The sequence below is a fragment of the Melanotaenia boesemani genome, chromosome 15 (genome assembly GCF_017639745.1).
Source record: "Melanotaenia boesemani isolate fMelBoe1 chromosome 15, fMelBoe1.pri, whole genome shotgun sequence".
Classification (NCBI taxonomy): Eukaryota; Metazoa; Chordata; class Actinopteri; order Atheriniformes; family Melanotaeniidae; genus Melanotaenia; species Melanotaenia boesemani.
Window position 1 is genome coordinate 11,155,101 of NC_055696.1, and position 25,184 is coordinate 11,180,284.

General features: G+C 38.1%; 3 protein-coding genes across 5 annotated transcripts; all 3 read left to right on the top strand.

Moving 5' to 3' along the window:
• Positions 1–796: 796 nt before the first annotated feature.
• Positions 797–6,535, top strand: LOC121653833. 2 transcript variants are annotated; one of them, XM_042007502.1, is made up of 6 exons: positions 797–933; positions 2,042–2,356; positions 2,571–2,860; positions 3,015–3,110; positions 4,592–4,630; positions 5,486–5,618. In XM_042007502.1, exons 2-5 carry the CDS (start codon positions 2,063–2,065, stop codon positions 4,620–4,622), a joined length of 711 nt encoding a protein of 236 aa, XP_041863436.1. In that variant the 5' UTR covers positions 797–933; positions 2,042–2,062; the 3' UTR covers positions 4,623–4,630; positions 5,486–5,618. The 2 variants fall into 2 exon arrangements, with proteins under 2 accessions (XP_041863436.1, XP_041863435.1); XM_042007501.1 differs by lacking the exon at positions 4,592–4,630 and having other exon boundaries at positions 800–933; positions 5,486–6,535.
• A 1,265-nt stretch (positions 6,536–7,800) lies between these two features.
• cct8 (chaperonin containing TCP1, subunit 8 (theta)) lies at positions 7,801–14,680 on the top strand. Of its 2 annotated transcripts, none has more exons than XM_042008651.1 (15): positions 7,801–7,956; positions 8,586–8,676; positions 8,804–8,883; positions 8,980–9,129; positions 9,511–9,691; positions 9,802–9,863; positions 9,945–10,082; positions 10,222–10,400; positions 10,515–10,581; positions 10,669–10,756; positions 10,845–10,960; positions 11,112–11,183; positions 11,274–11,438; positions 13,094–13,213; positions 14,392–14,680. In XM_042008651.1, exons 1-15 carry the CDS (start codon positions 7,897–7,899, stop codon positions 14,461–14,463), a joined length of 1,641 nt encoding a protein of 546 aa, XP_041864585.1. In that variant the 5' UTR covers positions 7,801–7,896; the 3' UTR covers positions 14,464–14,680. The 2 variants fall into 2 exon arrangements, with proteins under 2 accessions (XP_041864585.1, XP_041864584.1); XM_042008650.1 differs by lacking the exon at positions 14,392–14,680 and adding an exon at positions 13,424–13,665.
• A 431-nt stretch (positions 14,681–15,111) lies between these two features.
• rskrb (ribosomal protein S6 kinase related b) lies at positions 15,112–24,662 on the top strand. Its single transcript, XM_042009299.1, has 13 exons — positions 15,112–15,411; positions 17,623–17,913; positions 18,030–18,113; positions 18,311–18,379; positions 19,222–19,291; positions 20,027–20,134; positions 21,037–21,077; positions 21,684–21,711; positions 22,005–22,094; positions 22,267–22,355; positions 22,499–22,609; positions 22,692–22,805; positions 22,907–24,662. Exons 1-13 carry the CDS (start codon positions 15,382–15,384, stop codon positions 23,135–23,137), a joined length of 1,356 nt encoding a protein of 451 aa, XP_041865233.1. The 5' UTR covers positions 15,112–15,381; the 3' UTR covers positions 23,138–24,662.
• The last annotated feature ends 522 nt before the right edge of the window (positions 24,663–25,184 follow it).

Sequence of the window (25,184 nt, forward strand, 5' to 3'; positions counted from 1 at the left end):
CTCCCTATTCCTTAAAGTGTACATGGAGTGACAATAAAATCAGAACCGCTATGCAACATGCAGCAATGAAATACAAAATCACTAACTAGCATTTAAGTTTCAACCCCATATGTCTCAAGCAAGCTTTAAAAAAAATTATAGGCCTCATAGAGAGAAACTAAACACGCATCATTATTCATTTGTAGATAAAAAGAAGCACAATGTAAGAACATTGTAGTAGGAGTATAATCAACAAAGTGCAATATAAATTTAAATTATACAATAGCATAGAAAAAAATATTTATTGATAATACTGTTAACTAAATAGCAATAATAACCTGGATAGATTTGATTTGTTCTGTAACAGAAATGTATTTAAAGAAAAAAAAACTCTGCTGTGTATTTTTGTGTACTCAGCACTACATTGTTGCATTTATGTGCTATTCGTTTTCACATATCATATTACTATAAAATTTAAATCTACTGTAAAATAATAATAATAGGTTTTGAATTACACCACTTTGTCTTTTTAAAATAGACAAGGTGTTCCTTATTATATTCTTAATTAACCACAATATTTAACATGACTGGCATGTTTGTGCTGTTCTATTTTTAATGGATTTGTTTTGTAAAATTTAAACATTGATTTAAAAGAAATTTCAGATTTTTGATTGCTACTTTTTATATATAAGAATATTACTCTGTAAGCCTTCACTGAGGTTTTGATCAGCATTCGAAAGTACATTTGAGAAATCAGTAATACACCACAGGTTTTCTAACTTATGCAACTACGACTCAACGCGTTACGTCATTAGCTTTACGTAAAGAACGTGGTGATGCAGATCTGCGTGAAATCTGTTGCTTCGGTCCACCGCCAAATTCAAACTCGGAGAGAAAGGGAAGCTGGTGGTGAAGCAGAGCAGTCGGGACAGTTTTCACCAGTGTTGGTTTAAGGTAAGTTTGGAGCAACGCTGTTGGTGGGAAAGTCAGTCTTTATCTATCTTTTACTGATAAAAGTAATGACGTATTCTCAAGTAAACTGAGGAGCTAACGTTTACTAGCTAACGGTGCATTCACTGCCACAGCCCTCTTTTGTTTTATGAGTTATAATCGCAAACTAAAAATGTATGCTTGACGACTTTGATAAATTTGAGACATTGAAAGCTTTATTTTCATTTAACGCATGTCAGTGATAGCACTGGATCATTGTAACTTGTTGCTGTTGCTGTGTTTCGGACGGAGCTCTCCTAAATTAAACAGAGCTGAGCAGTCTCCTGCAAGGCAACATTGTCCTAAGCAAACAAAAGCCACGAAGCCATCACTAACATGATTATTGCTGCTTGATTATAAAGGTTGTTACGGGTCATTTTCACCTTCATTTCTCATCCGTAGCTTATTAACATTTTTCACATTTTTCCAGAGCAAATGGTCTCATTAATATAAGTATAAATATTACACTTTAATCCATACATGGCTAAACAGCGTTTGCCTTTTTTATCCTAATTTGGGGAAATGTACTTTATCTCAATTTTTACATTTAGAACTAATGGTGTGTATTTGGTTGTTATGATGTCCAATAGCAGATATATTTATTTTACATGTTTTCAACTAGCAAAGATCTGTGTCATCTTAATCAATCTGAAAAGGAGTTTAAACTGGTTTCAAGTGGCTTATTTTGTCTTGAGCCATTAGCTCCAAAAGTTGCTTAATTTACAGAGAATTGAGTTGTACTAATTTATTTTTCACTGTAAAATATGTTTTATATATTTCTTTACACACTGAATGAACTCTACATTTCTTAAATTAGGTAGAAATATTTTAAGTCTCTTAATTTCCCTGACCATGATGGAGTACTTTGTTTTAATGTTTTTAGTTAAGATTGCCCGATTATAGATATATTATTATTATTATTATTAATGTTTCTTCTTTGTTTATGTGATTGCCTCAGTTTCAAGGCTTAATGTTGTTTATGTTTAAAATTCAGATCAAGCCTTGATCATTTAAAAAAAAAAAAAAAGAAAAAAATTGACATGTTCTGCTGTCTTTTGTTTTCTTTGTCCAGTTCAGTACAGGGTCTTCAGTGATGGATGGTGTTGGTAGAGCTGTGGTTGGGGTCTGGCGGGCACACACAGTCCTGGATGAATCTGATGGGGCAGAGAGCTCCCCAGAAGCCCCTGACCATTTCCGTAAGATGCGCTCCTCATCCTCTTTAAACTCTCTAAGAATGTCGTTGCGCAAGCGGCTCCCACTGCGTTCTGTCCAGACGAACTCTCTCCCTGAGAATCCAACTTGGGAAAACCTGAAGGAGCAGCCCAAGCCCAACCCCGTCCGCAAATTTACTCGCAGTGCCCGGAACTCCATCAGCGATATGTATCAGGTGGATCAGCATTTATTGATTGAATCTGTGTTTTTCTATTCTTTTCACCTGTTTTTTAGTTTTGTTTTATGTGGGGTTTTTTTTCTTTGTACGTAAAAATTACCAGGAAAACAAATTTGCATGCTTCTTGCTGCCACATCTATTAAGATCAGTGCATTATTTTCTGCCTTAACATCATCATCATCTCCCATCTTTTTATTTATATATCCCCCAGAGGTTGCAGAGAACCAGAGAGTTTTCACGTGAGGAATGTTTGGTAGCAACCCCGGGCCGTGAGGGGGAAAATGCTTGTGCATCAACTTCTTGCACCCCAAGGCGTACTCCCCGCCGAGCTACAACACCCAGACAAACCCCGAGATCTGCAGCTACTCCAGGCTCTAGAGGGCGGAAGACACCTGAAGCTACTGTACATGGGGTGAAAGCAGGTGGAGGCAGGAGGCAACTGGTCCGAATGGCTGCACTACGAAGCCCCTTTGCTTCTCCCAACACACAGAACCAGAGGCTGTGAGTTCCATATCAACTGCATTCTTTCATTGTGTGTTTTTTTTTTTTTTTTGTGTGTGTGTGTCTGAACTTTTTGGGTTGGTTCTGATGTTTGTCTTATTTTCTCTTTTGGCTGCTTTTATTTATTGAATATTTGTTTTATCTGCATTATTAGAAAATTTAACCAGGATTTGGAGTCAGTTTCCAGTGGTCTTAGGAGGCTCAAACACCTGTCCAAAGCCTTTGATGGCATCATTGGCAGAGAAAACAGGTAAAACACTTTTGATCCTAGTTAGTTAAAGCCTAACTACACCCCATACTTTTTGCATAACTCCACCCACTGCCGAATTTGAAAAATGCCTGAAACTGCAAGGGTTGAGGTGGGAAGTGTGGGGTTATCAGTGAGCAGAGAGTTGGGCTGGTCGGGATGCACAGGCAGAAATGATTGACAGACAGCAGCTCAGCTCACTAGCAATATGCAAAGTGAGATTCTCCAAGCACCTACACCACAGAATGGCCTTTGAGGTGGAAGACCTTTCCCCTCCTGAATCTCCTCAGCTACACATGAACAAGGTGGTCCGGAACCGTATCAGTCTTACCCATTAGCTCTGTTGCGCAGGCCTGTCAGCAGCTCTGGAGACTCACGGCAGGTTGTAGTAGCTGCAGGAAGTGCTGCTGTAAGTTGCCGCTGCTATGATTTGAGCTGCTGTCTCTCATTAGATGAGGATGAGCAGGTAAAGAATGAAGTCCGGTGTTACTTTTACACCCCTCACAACCATAAATCCGTCCTATTGCAGGAATATTTTATCAGAAATTCTGTGAAAGAATAGAAGTCTGAAACTAGCAAATCTCCACCATATAAGCTCACATCCCTTCATATGCGTTGGTGGGCATGGTTTTCTATGCCTGCTATAGACGAGGACCTATCTGTTTGCATCTGAAGGGAGGGGGCTGTAGAGTTTTTTAAATTTTCTCGTGATGTAGATAACCTCTCTGTCACGAAAAACACAACCTGGTTTTACCTATTTTTACCCACAAAATCCTGTTTTTATAATAAACTACAAAAAAATACTAATTTCATCAACAGTATATGTGGTTTTAATCACAGTTAAGTAATTCTGTGTTCAAAGCTCAAAAGACACATTTTTGGGTGCACTACCCCTTTAAAGATACTTTTATTTGTATGTGTATAATAGTCTTTGTGCTATTGGACTTTTTAAGCTATTGAAACTTTAGGCCAGCATAGTGAAAAAAAGTGACCGCTGTGTGTACTTGAGGAAGCCATCAGGCCACTTCCTTTTTATTTAGCATTTTATGCATAGAGAACACTAGGATATGTGCCCTTTGCACCAAAAAGGCATGTGACTGCCCTCCTCCCACCCAACGGATCCCAGCTTGTGGGTCCCCAGACTTCCTTTCCCCCTCCCCCCAGACATTCTTCCCGCCTCAGTTTGAAACTGGGTCTCTGTTTCTGGAATTCGGATAAGGAGGGAGTGAGCGGGGAGCAAGTGTGGGTGTGGGAATTAGAGCCAGATAAATGATAAAAATGTGTTTTCAGGACTTGTGAATGTTTTTTGCATCACTTCCTGTGTTGACTTTCAAAATGTGAGAGTAGAATTAGATGCACGGTGAAACAGTGATATGAACAGTGACCTTGTATGTTATCTGTTTATATTACATACAACTAACTGCTTTCATCACTAAATGAAAAGATCCCCTCTTTAGAATATATTAAAGTTTGTTTCTCAACAGGCAGGACAACTATTCCCTAATTGTGGAGTAAAACAGAAGGTAAATTAACACCTCAAAATAATCTTAACAAAACCCAAAGAGTTATGGAAACATTTGCTTTGAGTTACTAATTCTACAGCATGGAATTGCATGGCAAAACAAACCTGGCTTCCACTTAAAGGACTGCCTTGCATCCAAATCTGAAAGTCTGTAACAGTTTTACATCTGATGAATAATTCAAAATGTCTAAGCAAAGGATGTTTTCTTTTCAGTCACTAACATATCTTTCTGGCTTTATGACCATAGCGTCTATTTCTCCTACTTTCCACAATGTTTACACATCTCAGAAATGCCTTAAAAAACTGATGTCATGCTATTTAAATTAAAGTCATGATTGGATTTGCTGCTAATGAACATGCAGAATGTTCATTAGCATTCTTGAAAATCTTAGTCTACCGACGCAATCATCTGATACCAAGCGCATATTGGCGCTTGGTATCAGATGAAAAACATAATGTATGCACCTGTAAAAGGTAATATTCCAAGAGAAAAGTCAGATTCTTTAAGATCAAATTTGTACATTTACTATATTTATTTCTTTTTTTTGTTTGTTTGTAAAATCTTCATGGTTAAGGAAGAGAATTTGTCTGAGATCAGTTTATTTAATATACCAAACTAATTAGCAAAAATACCTGATCAAAGGTAATGACATCATGGTACTGTACAAGGTTAGTCAAGGAACTCTGGCTGTAGCCTGCAATGTGGACAATCAATATTATCCTGATGACAGAGTTGATCATTCAAACTAAATTGTTCTATAACAGAGGACACCTCCCACCTTTTTTGACAGCTGCAGAATTTTGTGCCACTCCCTGTTTGTGCTCTTCCGTAATCACTGCTCTATTCTCTCTGCAGACCTAGTTCAAGGGAATGCTCTGGAGGGGTGATGATGAGAAAGTTGGACCCAAGCGGTAAACTCAGTCGATCAAATCTCACGCGCCGAGCCTCGCGCCTCTCAAACACACTGGGGGGTTGGGCAAACACAGCTGTGAACACGGTTCGCAAACCCAACTGAACTATATGTGTATGCGTACGTATAAAATACAGGACCTTTTTGTAGTCGTGTCTTACATGTATTATTATAGCGTGACTGTTACGTATACATGTAGGTTTGTTATATACTGGGAGACTATTTTATGGCAGCTTGCCTTCTTTTATTTCTGTGCTGTTGTTTAATTGACAGCATTTGTGTGAATCTTGTGTGTTTACATGTCTCAGGTTAGCTGATTGTGGGTTGAATATCCTCACTGTGGCAGCCAAAGGGATTTTTTTAATTGTGGTCTATGTGTTTGTCTAATCTGCTGCAACTACTGGTTTCTGTTACATTTTTTAAAAATACTAATATTTTATTTAGTTTATGTTCTCACTTATTTTCTGAAATCTACTTTAAAGAGATGCTGCACATGACCAAAATTATAGCTGTAGAACTAACACTAAATATACTGACACAGGGGAGATATATTCTTCTACTTTATATGTATGCAATACTCTAACATGTTTTTATTATGACATTTGATTAAACCAAATTATATTTTTATTACAAGGAACTGGGTATTTTTTTAGGCTGTATTTAAATGGGACTTTCATTCAGGCAGAGGTCAGCACTTGCAATAGCCTGTGAATGATTTATACACCAATGCTGTACACATAAATCATCTGATAATGTGATAGGGGAAGAGTTAATGGTTCATTACTAGATGACAGCAATGATGATGATGTTATAAAGAAAAGTCCAGCAAGTTATTAGTGTAAGGGCAGCCAAGCCAGTGGCATCAAATGAAGCAAAACACTTCACTTTTCTTTTTTTTCTTCTTTTTTTTCCCCCGTGTGCTTCCTTTTTCTGTATTAATTAAAACAGGAGAAACTAAATGTGAAAAGCATCTACACAATAAACCTGTAAACTTCAACAACCTGTCTGTAGTATTTGTTTTACTTAGGTCCACATTTTATTTGTAACATGAACATGTTGGATATTTGTCATTTAAACCATCATAGTCTTTCTCAAAGCACATCTAAAATAATTAAACTTTCAACACAAACCTTTTTAGTTCGTCTTACAAGTGGATTAAAGTTGACATTCCTTTGTGAAAATAAAGGGATTGAACGTCTACAATGACTTCCTATTACAACCTTTTTTATCACTGCAATAATCTGCTAAATTATGCATGCCTGTAAATTAATGCAGTCCAGTGTAACAGCTCTGTTTTATAATTAAATATTAAGACTACATACATTTAAACATTATTTACCTTAGGGATGTAATTAAACTCTCAGCTAATCAGTAAAGGCATAAAACATCTAAAACAATAAAAACAACAGTAGGTAATATTACTGGCTAGTGGGAAATTACAGATTAAATAAAAGTAGATGGAAATAACATCTTTATATCGATGGACAATATCTGCAGTTAATTTCATTAAAGAGTTGTAAGGTTAAACTGAATATTGTATGAAGTGGGTTTTTATCAACTCTAAAACTATAGTTAAGGTTTGTGGGAGCCAGTGTAGGACAAAATACCTCCTAAATATGATATATTTGCCAATATCACAAAAAAGTATAGTTGTTTTTGCAATAAAATGGAAACTAGATGAGATGATTTTTAAAAATAAAGTACGCTTTCTACAAACTGAAAATGATTAATAGTTCATTCAATGACTAACACTTTCAGCTATATGCAAAATAATGACAAATTATCATTAGCAGGCAAATACAGTGAAGATAGCTAAAAGTAGATTTTGGAGTTTAAGTTTAAAAAGCATTAAATTTATTATCCAGGCCCAAATAAAAATACCAAACAAACCTAATTTAATGAAAGAATCAATTAATAAATGTTCAACTTGAGAATAAAGAATAAAAGAATTACCTTTGGTGAGATTTGGTGAGCTGGTACAGCACAACCCTCTGAAACCTAGTTTTGACCTTCAAAAAAATTAGACTACTCTTTTCTTCCGTGTAGTTAATGCTAGAATGTGGCTTATAATAAAATATCTAATATAGTAGTACTACCGCTGCGAATTGTAAGGAAATAATTAGTTCAGTTTGTTTAAAACCTAAGAGAACTATTGTGAAGACAATAGTGCCCTCCTGTGGCGTGTCCTGGTCAAAGCAGGGGAAACCAAATCCGTTCGGTTTGTCCCTTGTTGTTGCCCGTCTAGCTCACGTTTCGCCGAAGTTGCTCCACCTCTATCTCTCCGGCTTTGTACCCAGAGCTGAATCCACGCCGCGGCTACCTTCTCTAGCATACAGGGGCTGCTCAATATTAGAAAATGGCCCTCCACGTCCCCAAAGCTCCGGGCTTTGCCCAAATGTTAAAGGATGGCGCCAAGGTGAGGTTAAATCAACATATTGAGCTGTAACAGAGCTTTGAGTCTGCAGTTATGAATTAGCGTGCTAACTACCGTTAGCCACCGAGTTAGCATGTTCTTTCACAGTCATGTGGGAGAGTTCTAGAAGGCAGCCAGGCCGCTGAGAGCTGCTGGACCCGGTGCTGTTGTAAACGAAGGAAGTTTTGTTGTTGTTATTTTATGTTTTTCGTTGTTGCCCTTCAATCACCCCCAAGTGTTAGCATATATGTTTACATACGTAGTTGTAGCTGTAATACTTATTGGTTGTCAGAGTGCAGTCACACCCAGATAGCGTTTAGCTAACTGTCAGCACTGAGCATCTTCACACTCGCTTCAAAAGGGTCTGGCTGATATTTCCTGATTTGGATGATCCTGCATGCTTACATTCGTCAAAATTCAATGTCTCTGCCCTTGCAAATTATCGCCTAAATTGTGTCCATCATGCCTCACATTTTGTGACAACCACAAGTAAATAGTGTTTCAGTGTAATTCACCGCGTATTGGTAATTGTTTTGGACAAATAGTCATTAATGTAACTGTTTAGGAATACATGTTTGTTGTACGTTTCTTTAAAAGTCACAGTTTTTTAATTATTTTGTTGTCCAATATAGCATTTCTCAGGACTTGAAGAAGCAGTGTTTCGCAATATCAGAGCATGTAAAGAGCTTTCTCAGACCACACGAACTGCCTATGGGCCCAATGGTAAGCACAGATATACACATAACAAGCAAGATTACATTATTTCTTTGTTCATGCTTTGACTTTTTTATTTTAAACTGAGATGCATCAGAAAAGCAGTGATTAAAATGTTGGGATTGTTGTCTCTCAGGTATGAATAAAATGGTCATCAACCACTTGGAGAAACTGTTTGTCACAAATGATGCAGCAACAATCCTCAGAGAACTTGAGGTGAGGAGAAATTTTTGTGCAATTTACTAAAAATCAATCTAGTGCTAAATAAACATGTGATTTTAATCGTTTCTGTAAATGTAATTTCATTTATAGGTGCAGCATCCAGCAGCTAAAATGATTGTGATGGCATCCCACATGCAAGAGCAGGAAGTTGGAGATGGTACCAACTTTGTCCTGGTGTTTGCTGGTGCTCTTCTGGAATTGGCTGAAGAGCTACTCAGGATGGGCTTGTCTGTATCAGAGGTAAACAGATGTACTCATTAAATATTATTGTGTCTTTGCTGTGCAGATGATGAGATGGTATCTTAGATCTTATGATGACACGGAAGTGAAAGTTAATGCAAGTATATTTGGAGTAATCATCCACTTGTTGGTAGATATACTGCAGCCAACTGACATAAAATATGCCAGTTTTTAGAAAAAAATGCCCAATCCATTGGTGTTATTTACCTAAGGGTTGTATTTGATGCAGTCTTTCACTTCATTCTCATGAAAAGGTTAACACAGTAGGTTTGGGATTACATTCCTGAAAAGAAGCATAGGTGTCCTCCATTCAAGTCATACAAATAGTGACATTAGATGTGATGCTGTAAATCACTAGTTTGTGTCTCCTTTCTGCTGCAGGTGATTGAAGGCTATGAGAAGGCATGCAAGAAGGCTCTGGAAATCCTGCCAGATTGTGTATGTTCATCAGCCAAAAACCTCCACGATGTTAATGAAGCCACATCTCTCATTCGCACAGCAGTCATGAGTAAACAGTACGGCAATGAAGACTTCCTTGCCAACCTCATAGCACAGGCCTGTGGTGAGTCAGCATTGGAGACTACAGCAGTCAGCTAGGAAAGCTCTGAGGCAGTATTTAACATTTTCTATTTTTCTCTAACATTCTTGTTTTGTACCTTATTTGTGCTACAGTGTCCATCTACCCAGAGTCTGGCAGTTTCAACGTTGATAATGTCAGAGTATGCAAGATTTTGGTAAGTAACATTGGTTATTAATTATACTTTGGCTTTGTGTTTTTTTTTCTTTTGCCTCTTAAGTTATCTCCATTTTTTTAGGGGTGTGGAGTGACAGCCTCTTCAATGCTTCATGGTATGGTTTTTAAGAAGGAAGCAGAGGGAGACATCACATCTGTTAAGGATGCAAAGATTGCTGTGTTCTCCTGCCCTTTTGACTGTATGGTGACAGAGACCAAGGTAACAAGTTCTGTCATTAAGAAGAAGCTGCATGAAAAAATGTGTAAATATATTTAGAAAAGGAAAGGATCATAGACTTGTGGTGTAAATATATGAATCAGCTTATTTGGTGCTGACCAGAATCCTGCCTGTTTCACAGGGCACAGTGTTGATCAATAATGCACAGGAACTCATGAACTTTAGTAAGGGAGAAGAGGACTTGATGGAGGCTCAGGTGAAGGCCATCAAGGAAGCTGGTGCCAACGTGGTGGTAACTGGGGGGAAAGTTGCTGACATGGCGCTGCACTACGCCAACAAGTACAACCTCATGGTTGTCAGGTAAGACCCGAAGAAGCTTCAGTTATCACAGAAGGCATGGAAGATGAATTTTCATTATCAAAACTGAACTTGTCAGTTGTTGCTACCAAGCCCTATCTCCTCTTTTCCATTCAGGCTTAACTCGAAGTGGGACCTTAGAAGGTTATGCAAGACTGTGGGGGCTGTAGCTCTGCCCAGGATGGTGAGTGTGGTTGTGCTTCCTCAGACCAGGTCTTTGAACTGTGATTAAACGGGATTTGACATTGTTTACAATATTCTGCGTTCTCAGACGGCTCCAACTCCAGAGGAGGTGGGTCACTGTGACAATGTGTATCTGACAGAGGTTGGAGACACACAGGTGGTGGTCTTCAAACATGGTAAATCTATCTTTTCTCCATTTTTTAAAAAGCTGTTCTTTCATCCCCTTGTGTGTTTGGTGTAACATAGAGTTTATGCTTTAAATAGAAAAAGAAGATGGAGCCATCTCAACAGTGGTCATCAGAGGATCCACTGACAACCTGATGGATGACATTGAGAGGGCAGTAGATGATGGGGTCAACACCTTTAAGGTTCTGGTCAGGGTAGGTTTCATCATGAACCATAATAAGATTTTTTTTTTTTCTCTGCCCTTCATTTTGGGGTTGTGAAAATAACACAATAAGTATGCAGGAAAGTCAAAGATCCAACTTTGTTGTAGAATTTAAGCTAAACTTTTGTATTAATCCTCTCTAGGACAAACGACTGGTTCCTGGAGCTGGAGCGACTGAGATTGAACTGGCCAAACAGATCACATCGTATGGAGAGGTATGCAGGTTTGGATGTTTTGCCCTGTAAATCTTTACTACATCACAAACACAAATTTCATAATCACAGATCTCCCTCTTCCCTCTGTAGTCCTGCCCTGGTCTGGAGCAGTATGCCATCAAAAAGTTTGCTGAAGCATTTGAGGCGTTGCCGCGTGCTCTGGCCGAGAACTCTGGTGTGAAGGGAAGCGAGCTCATCTCTAAACTGTATTCAGCACATCACGAAGGAAAGAAGAACATGGGCTTTGACATTGAGGTAAGCAGGTGCAAAACAGCTATCAATTTTTTTAATCCAGAAAATGTCCGTTCCGGTATTGACTCAGTGGGATTATAATCAGCTTAAACTTAAAGGCTGAATAATTAGGATTTTTTCCTTAAAAATAATTTAAAATTTTCTCATTTGCTGTGAGGGATAAAAGGAAGCTTCCCTATAAAGAATCTGTCTCCTACATCAGCAATGTCTTTTTTAAGTTTTTCTCCTTCAAAATAAGAGTTCCATGCCGGAATAATTTGGGTGCAATGTGTTGCTCTTTACAACTTCCTGGTTCCTTAACCAATCGTATGCGACTCCCCGCAGTTGGCTAACAACAAGGCAGCATTTGGTTCGGCAAAAGAACAACAGCATGCAGGTATGGAAGCTAGTAAAAGAAAGGGGACCAAAAATAGTTTCAGAAAAACCTAAAAAGCCATGGCATCCTGCTAAAAAAAAAAAAAATAAAAAAGCAAACGACCAAAAACGGAATAAAACGAGGATCAATATCGGAAAATCTTTTGAAAGGTGGAGAAGTCTGAGCTGGCAAAGTTTCTCCTCCACAGGTAAACACCGGAATTTTGCTTAAATTAACCGAAAGGTTTTATCATTTTTTTACAAACATTTGAGTCTAATTTATTTCTTGGCACTCATTAAATGAATTTGTGTGACTGTATGGATGTATTAGTGGAGTAAATTGGTGGCCTGTTAGTTTACAACAACAAATGTAATGATGTTGGGGCCATACTGTGTTTGTCCTTGTAAACTTATGAAATTACTGTCAAACTAATTTATTAAGTGAGACTAAGGGAAAACAGCCGCTGCGTGGCATTTGTTGATTAATGTAGCGTTTGTTTACACGCTATTTTATGCTAACAAAAATAAGCGCGTGAAACTAGCGTTAGCGTTACAAAGCATAGCAACTTACTGTGTGTGTGAATCATCTTCACTCCTCGTCATGATGTTTGCAGACGTTGTGTTCTAAGTCCTTCATAGACTGTATAAAAGAACCGTCCTCTCACAAACCGGCAACCTACACGAAACGCTCAGAGGGATGGAGGGAGGGGGGAAGAACACCCTCCGTGTTTTTCTCTTTTGACTGCAGTTCTGATTTCAAACGCTAGGTGTCAATGCTACTTATTTTGCCTTTAATTTGATGTATTTCGTAAATGTGAAAATTACATAGAACTTTAACTGCATTAAAAACTTAAAGTAACTGCAATTCCAAATTTGTCAATGTGAGGTTGTATTATTTTTATGTTTGAATATAATACATTTCCAAGGCATGGGGGATTTTTTTTTTTTATTTTTCATGTCTTTTGTACTTCATAAATCTCACTACAGTTTGTATTATGAGGTGAGTAAGTTCAGATTGTCAGGATTATCACACAGATGTGAAAATGTACAGGTACACACACTTCTAGCTCTTGACAAGTTACTCTAATCCTAGTATGAAGTTGATCCACTTCTGAGGCATCTCTGAGCAAGGCAGGTTGTTACCAGGTAAAGCTGTGTGTGGGCTGTATGTATCCCCCTCACCCATAAGGCATAACCAGAATGTGAAAATGGTTATTGGTAGGTTTTTGTGACCCCATCAAGAGATATCTTGTTCTGTGTTTTGATTTAAACACTAATTATGTGGATGCCATGTTTTTCTGTAGGGAGATGGTCCTGCTGTGAAGGACATGCAGGAGGCTGGCATTCTGGAGCCATACCTGGTGAAATACTGGGGCATCAAACTTGCCACCAATTCTGCCATCACAGTACTGAGGGTGGATCAGGTGGGCACAGTTTAAAATGATTGGTTGTTTTAAGCAGATAATTTCTTAGTATTCATCCTAATTATTTATATTCTGTTTATGTTTTCAGAAGTATTGTTTTTAAAACTAATGTTCTCTCAGCAGTAAAAAGCAGTAGACTGGGGACAATGTGTCCACTTAGATGAAGATAGTCTGTGTGTAAATATATAAATATGTATATGTACGATCCAGATCATCATGGCTAAGGCTGCAGGGGGACCCAAGGCTCCCAAGCAGAGAGGCCATTGGGACAAGGACGGTTGGGAAGAAGAGCCTGATCATTTTGAAACTCATCATTAAAGAAGACATATATACACACACACAAACCCTCTGTCAGTAGGTCTCGGAATGTGTGTTCACTGTTAACGACAAAAAAAAAAAAAAAAACTGCAGATGAACTCACTTGCTCACAAACACCGAAACTAAAATGTTTTGCCTGTCACTACTAATACTGAATTCCATCCAAAGAAATGTATTATGTAGACTCAACTATTTCAAGGGTTTGTCTAACACCACTGGATGTGCCACTGTTTGAACTAGTTAAAAACAGCCAGTGAGTGGTGTGATTGCATGTTGCATGGACTTAATGCTTCACCTTACAAAGGACGTCCTCAGGGAAGTGCTGGATTAATGTCATTGTCATTTAATTGAAGGGCAACCAGCAACTGAAATTGGACTGGGTAATGTCAAAATCAAAGCTTTAAGTTAAATTGGGCTAAAGAGATTTCATGGGATGTTCACTCTATTTTTGTAGGTTGGTGTATTTCAGTTTTATCTTACAACTTTTGCCAGGTTCTTTCTAGCATTTGTTTACTTGCAGCATATTCAAAGTCATGTGAACTCATGAATATTTAATTATCATAATGGCCTTCTGCTGTGGTATGTGTAGGGATTTAAAATCCTTTGTCTACTTTGAAAATTAATTCCAACCTTTTATTCTTTTTTTTTTTTTCCCCCCTGAGCTCTGAAAAATTGTAATCATATGGTCATTGCTGTATGTATTTAATACAGTCTACATTCTTTCATGGATGCTCTGGTCTAACAAATGTGATTTAGTGTCAGAGAAGATGGCAAACTGACAAAGTATTCCAACAACTGCATGGATCTTGCTGCTCCTATTCCCAGACCCAAACCTGATGTTTCACTTTGTGTCATTTTAGATCATCATGGCCAGACCAGCTGGGGGACCCAAACCTCCTGAGGGCAGGAAGGACTTTGACGAGGATGACTGAGCTTGATGCAGTCTAGCTGATGCTCCTTTAAGCCTGAATGCTCCCACGTGGATTCACAAACCTTTTGTACTTGTTTATTTAAAGCTCGACTGTTTGGTTTATTTTGTAGCAATTGCCATGCAACAGTTAACAACGTAATGTGTAAAGGTAAAAGTAAAGATGGCTCTGTTTGCTTTTTATGTTGTCAGACCCAAATAAAAGGCACTTTGTGCTGTCATGTTGCGGCTGGCATCTGTTTTTTTTACTTCGACAGCCAGCCATATTCAGTGGGGGAGCAAAAAAATAGGACTCACAGGACTGCTGTGATAACACAAAAATGCAGAAAATATATCAAAGCTTTTCCATTATTCAACGTGCAGGTCTTTACCTTTGATCCTGTGGTGTGCATAATACACTGAGGCAGCAGAAATTATGCTTGCACTGGTTTATTTATAGAGCAGTGATTCCAGATTTTTTTAAAGCTGCATCGGTAGGTAGAACGGAATACATTCCTGTTTTTTACTGATGGACAGTGGAAACCACATATCATTCATAGGATACAAAAGGTTAAGTCATCTACGTACAGTACGGATACCTATTTATTTAACTGCGGTGGGCAGCAGAGGGAGCTGAACTCCACCAAGTTGGCGTCTTACTGGACGGTAAAGATGTGGGCGGATTTACGCTGACGTTGCCCATACTCCGGATTAACTTGTTTTTATGTCGCCATATCTATCACATATTACATCAAATACTTCACAATCAACCCCATATTGATTGTGGGGAATACCGCGGTGCATCTACAAGCTTTAAATAGCAGGCAGTGCGGTGCACGAAACTAGATGTGGGGCGGTGATGTCCCGCGCTGCAACGCGAGTGTCTGGATGAGGAGCAGACGTCGCACTGAGGTTAAAGTGCTGATGTTCCCTCACGTTAATAATGGGGGCCGACGGCAGTAAAAACAAGAAGGTGAGTGGAATAAAATTCCGTGTTGCTAAGGTGACGCACGTAGGGGATTCCCTGTTTCCATGGTGATGACTAGGTGTCGACGATATACTGTCACTAGTGTTTCACATTTTATTTCAGTAATATGTTAAAACAAAATTTAATGTAATTGCGTATTTAATTGCCTAGCAGATTATGAATTATTGTTAAAGTTTATTCCCAATAATTGGTTTTCAAATGTACGGATAATATTATCGCGTTTACTCTGAAGTAATAAAGAGTGTCACACTTCCGGTCTTGACATTTAGAATACAAAACTAAACTCAACTTCCTCTCAGTCCCCGTGTATGTGTTGTTTTAACATATTGCTGAAGACGTTAATGACTGCATGTTTTCAGCTGAAGAGCTGCACATGGAGCCCCTGACTCATGATATGCATGGCTGATTACACACATCATGCACCACAAAGCCTCAGATCTGTCGTGCTGCATGAGGCCCAGAGGGAGGGAGGTGTGACCAAATCACTGCAGTCTGGATGTAAATCTTATAATATGGGGCCATTTGTGCTGTGAAATCAAAGGCAAACAGTAATAAACTATGTTAGCTGCAGAACTTCATTAATGTGTTTTAAAAGGGCTCAGCAACGAAGATGAGACCTATACTTAGGAAATGAAACAGTGAAGTTAGATTTCAGACCTCACTAAAATGGTTAAAATGGAGAAATCATTTTACTAAAGCAACTACAACACAGCCTGAATTGTACTGAAAAAGAAAACTTCATGAGGGTTCACTACATAGTACAAACCAGTGCCATTTTTTTCCTTTAGACCACTGTTGCAAACTATCAATAAACCCAAGAATGAATAGACCAGCTTAGTTTGCCAAACTTGACCAGTTATGAAACAGGCAGCAGTCTGTAAAAGGTTGTTACTAAAACCAACCTTTATCCTAATGCATGAAAAAACAAAAACATGAAACAATTTGTCCCAATGAATAAACGAATGTATGAATAAATGAATAAACAACTGCAAAACACAATGTGAGAGCATTGGTATGCTTTGATTCCAGTGTGTGGCTTGTAGTTGTTGATGTGTCTGAACTATTAAGAGATATATTCTGTCAAAGCTTAGTTATCTATGTAGTTGAATTGTTGTGAGATTTGCAGTATTTCAGTCATCAGTAACAGTATATTTTCATCAGCACCACCCTATCAATGTGTGGCCAAAAAACAAAACTTCGGGCCAATGATGATTTTGTACTTACAACTACAGATGGGTTTTAAGTTTAACTGAAGTTAGTGGTGGCTAATATAGTAATTTTCTTCATCACAAATATAGTGAATTTTAAGTGTTTTTTTTTTTTTGTTTGTTTGTTTTTTAGTGCCACAGTAAATCTTGATAATAAACCTTCATTTCCTGCTACGGCATGTCCTGTGAAAAAGTTCTATCAGCTTGACTCCACACAGAGTGTTTAGATAGATAGATAGATAGATAGATAGATAGATAGATAGATAGATAGATAGATAGATAGATAGATAGATAGATAGATAGATAGATAGATAGATAGATAGATAGATAGATAGATAGATAGATAGATAGATAGATATGGAGGGAGGGAGGGTGGGACAGACAGATGGATGGACAGACAGATACTTGATTAATCTCCATGGGGAAAATTCACATATATTCAAATTCATGGTTTTGTTTATTTCCTCAGTTAAATTCGGCTAAATAAGTGGTGCATAGTTAATAGCATTCTGCATTCCAACTGCAGAGGACCTGTTTTTGTCCCGAGAAGCTCCATGGCAAGTGGATAGAAAGCTATTCTTAAGCAACTTCCCTAAATGATGGAAATAAACACATTTTTCAAAAGTATATCCTTGTGCAAACTTTCAATGGTTTGTCTATGAACTTTTAAAAGGTCAACCAAGAGCAGAAAAGTGTCTTTAGCTAGTGCCTGCCTTGATAAATGTTCATATTTGCCATTGTGAAACAGGGTGAGGATAAAAAGTGTTGCCAATTTCAGATTCTATGAGTTTGTTAAAACATACAGAAATGTAAATATTGGTAAAAAAAAAAAAAAAAAAATCTTAAGATTCCAACATATGAATTTTTTTCCTTTTTTTCTTTTCCATGATGTATATTCATATAGGTAAATAATGACACAAACAATCTCATTACAACTGATGTTGCTACCAAGCTGTGCCATTATTTTCTCTCACTTGGTTCTCCTCAGAGCCCTTCCGAAGGACAGGAGGATGAGCACATCTCATCTGGATGGCGTGGCTTCCTTTCCAGCGTGGGTCTGTCTGTCCCAGCAGCTCTCTGTCGCCTGGCCCCACCTGCCCTGCGTCTCGGCCAGCGTAGAATGCTCCAAGACAAGGCCCCTGAGGTCCCAGAGCATGTCCTGAGGTTGGCGGGAGTCGGCCCGAGCAAGCTGAGAGCAGAGTGGACCCTTTCAGGGTTTGTCACCATGTTCCTGCCTGAATTCCCTCACAGATTTGTACCTGGGCATGAATACTTTCAGGTAGATCACAGTTCCAACACTGACACCAAAACTATGTTGCCTGGCTTGTTTCAGATGTTTTTTTTATTTTTTTTTATCTGTCTTTATGTCTATATCTATTACTGTTTTCCAATTAGGTGCTGGGTTACATCGCCAAAGGTTCATTTGGGCCTATTCTAAAAGTGAAGGACAAATCCAAACAGAAAACATATGCTGTTAAAGTGAGTCTGCTGTCTGTAATGAATGAATGAATGAATATATTGCAGCACTTTTTGTCACCTTGTGTTTTTATCATACCAACACCAATGTGATTGTCACAGGAAATTAAAACTACATAGGAATATATTTGGCCATGTCCAAATCATTTCTGTACAGTGATGTTTGGTCATTTCATCCTAGTATTTGTGTCTGACAACAGGTTATTCCCAAATCAGAGATTCTAAGACTTGGGGTCCTAGAGCAGTCAAAAGAGGAAGTAATAGTCCAGGTGAGTGCTACCTCAGAAATCACTGAGATTTTGCAAAAAAGAAAAAAAAATTCTTACACTGATGAACTCTATAAGGTAGTAATCAATATTTTACACAGTCAGGAAATCTTTACTGTGCATTTGAGCTTATTTTTCATGACTGTATCAAACAAAACAAAATTTTAAGCTACAAATATTGGTGAACTAGAAGCACTGGTGAACTAGAAGAGAGCACAGATCTTCACCAAGCCATTTTTATTTTGTATTTATTTTTGCCAATGATTGGGGGCATTATGTTTGAGGTAGAAGCTCTAATAGCAAAATTATCCCTATATCCCCATTGTAAAGAATATTAAAAAAAAATTCCTGTATTCAGGAGGTGGTCAGGATCTTCCCCAAAAATACATTTACTTTTTCCTTATTCCATTTCTGAGATTTCCTGAAAATTTCGTCAAAATCTCTCCATTAGGTTTTGTTATGTTACCAGCAGACAGACAAGCTAACACCACTGAATACATGACCTCCACCTTGACGGAGGTAAAAATAGAATAATATACGGATGATGTGTTATTATACATATCATGTTTATTAACCTGGTTGTTTTTTGGTCACCATTAAAGTATTTTTGCTTATCCATACCTCAAATGAACAAGTTTGTCTTGTGTAACTTAACTTTTGGTACACTTTTGTCCTAGATTTGTCTTATATTTCACCAGCAGCACATGCGGCTACTAAAGTTCTTTGTGAAGTCATCTTTCAAAAAGCTACGAACTTGATGAAAGGAAAGAAAGTTCGACCCTATTTTTGATCAAAAGTCCAAACAGAGGTTTTCCACATTTACAACCTTTGACTTTTGCCCACAGCGTCAGGTTCGTCACCCATTTGTCCATGATCTCCAAGACTGCTGGCAGACACAGCGCCACCTCTACATTAGTGAGTCAGCCAGATACCAGTGACCCCTTCCAACCCAGATCCACAATCCAAAACCCCTTCACTCCACCTTTTGTCACTTCAGTAGTGATAGCTTTGTCCAGACTCTATCCACAAACCCCAACCCACCACCTAGAACATCATGGCCACAGACAAAGAGCCTCTTATCAAGACAATGAATTCTGAATGTTTGTGCTGCACACAACCCAGATATCCAGGCTGTACCAAACCCTTACAACCTTCAGTCAACCAGTTCTGCAGTATCGTGTAGCTGCACTGCCTTATCTCTCTTCCCTCCAGAGCATTTACCCTTTTTTCCAAATTAGGCACTGACTCAGAAAGTGTGACCCACTTTGTTCGCTTCCCTCCCCCTAATAATAAAGTATGTTAGCCCAGAGATCAGATGCTGAATGTTATTGCAGTTTAACAAGAATGCATGTCACAGTCAAAAGAGAGGATGTCACTGCTTGCTTAAACTGTGAATAATCTCTGAATCACATCTTTTCGATCAGAAATACTGAGGATATGAAAATGACTGTTTAAAGCTGAATGTCTCCATGTGTTTTTATGTAGTAATAAGAAATATAATGAAATTTTTACTGCCTGCACTCCAGGATGATAGTTCTCTTTCCCAATTTTTTTTTACCAGTGTTTGTTCCACCTCCCACTGCCCTTCACTACCCCTCACATTTTACATTGCATTACAGTCACATTTTAATATTCTGCCTGCTCCCACAGTGTGTGACTACTGCAGCACAGGAGATCTTTACACCTACTGGCAAATGATTGGTCAGTTCTCAGAGGACACAGTACGAGTGTTTGCAGCAGAGCTGGGATGTGCACTCGGTTTGTATACAACCCTAATATACCATTAATACAACTAAAGTTTAAAGTTTAGGTGAAATGCTGCTTAATTTTGCTGTACAGCTTCTGGTTAAGTAATAATTAATCTTCATCTCTTGATCTGATTGGAATTGAGTCAAAAATATAATTAGGTATACAAAGAGCACCCCAGAGAGGTTGAGTTTTGGGAGGAGCCCAGCATGTTGTAACAACACACGCTGCCATCTAGATGTCATCCTTTTCATGGAGAAATTTGTGTATTTTAGTAAGACAATACCAAACCACATTCTGCACACGTCACAACAGCGTAATTTTATAAAGGAGTCTAGTTGCAAAAGTCACCTTCCTGCAGTCCACACCTATCACTCACTGAAAACATTTAATGCCTTGTGCAAGAAAAAGTACAATACTGGTAACTAAAATATTATATCAGGCATGAACAGAAAAGTTTAAAAGTATAGCAACTGATCTCACAAGAATTTTAACACTTACAGTCTTTTTAGAATAGCAGACAGAGCATAGCCTTTTCATATACCTTTTCTAAATGTGTTGCTGGCATAAAATCTAAATATGTTTTCACACAGTTTCCACTAAAAATGTGTTGTTTTTTATGATGTAGAAATCATCGCACCCTGTTGTATATCATCCCAACCTTACAACAAATAAGGCTTTACTTATGGTATAGATATGATTTACATAATAATATGAGCCAGTGTTACCACTGATATTTAACTGAGAGTAATTATGAAAGGAGGTTTAATTACACTGTTCTCACAAAGGACCTCCCACGGCAAAGCAGTACCAGGATTTCCATTATGCTCTACAAGAGACATGAACTTTTAAACTGTTATTTCACTGGTTGAGTTTAATATTCTTGTTTTTTTGTGTGTTTTGCATCTTCACAGGGTTTCTACATGATTTTGGAGTCATTCACAGAGATGTGAAAGTAAGAGAGGGAGGGTGTTCACTTTTTTGCTTCTGTAACAACCCACATTTAGTCACTTTAAAACATAGACAAAACCAAATGCAAAAGCATTAAATGTAGACTAACAGTATGTACATCTTAATTATGTCAGCTGATATACCTAAAAAATAAACTAGATCGTGTGACAAATAACAGGAGAAAGACACGTTTAAAGCGTGGAGTTTACTCTAAGGATTGATGGCATTTTTTCTGCCTCCCAAGTTCTCTCCTAGAAACTGTCCTGCTAACATGTATTGAATTTTAACTCTTAGCTTAGCAGCTGTTTCCATCTACTTTTGTGCCATACTCTTTCTATTGTGCCATGATTTTTATACATGTTTGCATTATTTTGTGTAGCACAAGGAACTAAAAAAACTCAATTAAATGTACTATTGCAGTTAAAGTGCAATGCATAACTTATTTCTCCATATCAGCTATTTGCAGTGTTATTTGTGAAAGTTAAAGTCTTGTTACTGACTTCATGTTGGATTTCCTTTAGTACTTATTATGACAGTAACTGTGTATGTTAATTGATGAGCATGAGTGGAATTTTATCAATCTTTTTCTTCCTTTTTTCTTTATTATTAGATGGAAAATATCCTGCTGACAGACAATGGTGAGTGAAAACTTGTCCCCAGCAGAGAGCAGCATAGCTCTGGTATGCTGAAGAAGCGCAGATGCTTCCAGAGAGCATCCAGACTGTGCACAGCTGTCAGTTAATAATTTTAATACAAACAGCACATCTTTTAGCACCGAGAGAGAGCCTCTTATTGGCAGCATGTCTGTAGTTTCTAATTTTTCTGTCTTAGCTGTATTAATATGAAGAACATAGAATCTGATGCAGACATTATGATCCAGACAAAATGGTGTTTTTTTTTTGTTTGTTGTTGTTTTGTTTTGTTTTTTTAGGCCATCTCCGCTTAGCTGACTTTGGTTTGTCCCGTCGCCTGGAGAGAGGAGGGAGAGCCTTCACCATCTGTGGAACCATCCAGTACATGGGTGAGAAAATTATAATTAATCCTGTCAATATGTAGATGCTGGAACTGATCCTGGTATTTATGCACCAGCATTTTCAGCACTTTTATTTCTGTTATTCAAAGAACTGAAGATATGAATGTAAAAATTTATGTTGTAAAAAAAATTCTGAGACACTGCTCTATGTGCTTTGCAGCCCCAGAGGTGCTGAGTGGCGGACCCTACAACCATGCAGCTGACTGGTGGTCGCTGGGAATTATGCTTTTCTCATTGGTTACTGGGAAGGTGAGCTCCTGTTGCTAGTATGTTCTGAATTCATAGCTTGAATTTGACAGTAAAAAAGAAGACTATAATCATTTATTCCAAAATCTGTCATATGTCCAAAAGCTGAAATTTCCAAATGTATTTTTCTTTGTGTATCTCCACAGTTCCCTGTTCCTCCAGAAGCAGACCACTGCAGTATGCTGAGGAAAGTGCGGAGTTTTCCCTATGAAATGCCACTTAGCTTCAGCCCCCAGCTATCTTTGCTTATAACTGAGGTAATTCCTCAATTTATAATCATATTACTGGGGCAGTTTGACTAACTGTCATATCATAATGTACATTTTTTTCTTTGTCCAGCTTTTATGTAAGACCCCGTCTCGCCGCTTGAAGACCCTTGATCGTTTCCAACGCCAAACTTTCTTCCATGGAACAACATTTGACCTTGACTTCCTGCAGCGTCAGCCTGTGGAGGTAACAAATGAACACCAATTTTCCTAGCTTCCTCATTAACTTCAAACATGACTCGGATTGTTGAAGATGTCCCAGCATTTGATGATTTTTCTTGCTGTCAGGTGATTCTGGAGCTCAGAGAGAGACCAGACCGAGCAGCCAAAGCTCGACGAGGCCTCACTTTGTCCCTGCAGCCTCTGAAGGGCTTTGACTACGACTTGCTCCTCAGCCCTCCTGCCACGCCAGACACACAGCTGGCCGCCAACATACACACTCACATACCTGCACCGCTGCCCGGCCCAGCACTGCAGCTGTCTCAGGAAAAAGGTCCACGCAGAGAGGTGTTTGTATGACAGACTTGGAGCTTACATCGTGGTTGCCGACAAACTAAAGGGAGAGGCTTACATGTTGTGCACAATTATTCACCCTAACACACAGGTGTTACACGCCTTGAAAAACATTTTTCATTAATAGATAAAAGAGGAAATTCTGATTTAATTTGATACACAAATAAACCATTTAGAAGGGAATTAAGCATTTGAGTAAACACATCATAGTCTCAGTTTCAAGGTTTAAGGTTTTTATATGTATGTATTTAGCACCTTTTTTTTTTTTTACTTGTATGCCTTTCTACTCTAAGCCTCTTTGCTAAAAAAAAAAAAAAAAAAATCTGCACATTCCATCTATACCCCTCTGTTTTTACTTTACCAGATCTGATTTTAGTTGCCCATTGATATACTGTGTAAGGATGCTATCAAATTCAACCTTTCATAAAAAAAATCATGCTAGCTGGTCCTAATACAATATATTTGTTTATCTTTATTTGTTGCTATGTAGAACTCCAATCAAGCCTTTCACTGAGGTAAATGAATTCCTCAACTTCTGCCCTTATTTATATTGCATCATCATGATAATTTTTTTTTTGTATGCAGAAGAAGATAAAAGTCCCATGTAGTGTTATGTTTCCTATAAAACATTCTTTGTATTTTTATTTATGTTATAATTTATCCATTCCCACACAATTCCTTGGCTGCCAGTTTATTCAGCAGCAGCTTTTCTTATCCTGTACAATAACAAACTCAAACAAGATTTGTACGATTCAAATTTTAAAATCTATGCTTAAAACACTGCTTTTAGCGTCATGATTTAAACTTATGACTCAGGGGAGCACTCTCTGGTTTTTCTATACAGCCTTGACTTTGGTGTCCACCATAACAGATATGACATGTGACTGAAAGTTGACAAGCAGCATCATCAAATATTATGTACTAAACGGTTCCTACCGTTCCCTATGATCACCAGCTGGGGTAGTGACAGAAAGAACGAGATTGTGAATACAAGCGGCCAAAATGAGTTTCCTCTGCCTTGTGGCCGGGCTCTCACTTATAAATAGGGTGAGCAGCTTGATCATCCGGGAGGGGGCCAGAGTAGAGCCGCTGCTCCTCCACATCGATGGAAGCCAGATGATGTGGTGGCTCCTATAGGAAGCAGCCCCTGCCACCCGACCCCAGATAAGCGGCAAGAAAATGGATGGATGGACTCAACAGTATTGTTTACCTCCAGTCAATATCTTTTATGTACAGGGGTTGTTTTCTACTATTCAAGGATGCTATATCCATAGCCATTGATCTCAGATTTAATAATAATTTTTTAAAATATGCCCTGATGTTTACCCAGAATGCCTCACATGCGTGATCCTGATCTTGCATTTTTTTTTTATCACAAAATGCTTATATATTCAGATATATCTAATATATAAAGACTTTCCTCTATATAAAGTTTATATGGATATTTGGAGGTTATTTGATGTCACGTGTTATGATGTATTTTTTGTAATTACCATGTAGCACAGATGAAATATTAAACTCTTTAAAGAGCTCTTTTGATTTGTTTTGTATTTGCAAGGTATTTTGAAAAAAGGGCTTAAATATTTCTTAGTTTATCAGTGAGCAAACAGGAACTCATCATTACTTCAACTTCGCAACATTGTGCCACATTGTTTCCTCAGAGCCATAGCATGCAGGTGTTGGGTTAGGAAATCACAATTTCCTTTAAGCAAAGTTAGAACAGTTACTCAACACAGCTTACTCACAGACTGATATTTAAAGAGCCCATAAACAGACTGTTAAATATGAGGCACAGTTTTGTGGTGCATTAAACCAACCAACCAACTGTATGAAAAACAGTTAAATGATCTATTTACTAAAAACAGAAGGATCAGGTAAGACATTTTTAATGAAAAACAAAATTCACTAAAGTATCTATATTTGACGTATTTAATTACTTGCTCCTAAAAAATATACAATCCTAATTCCAAACATTTAGGATGCTGTGAAAATGTAAATAAGAATATAATGCAACAATTTGCAAAGCTCATAAACCTCATAAACCATACCTTAT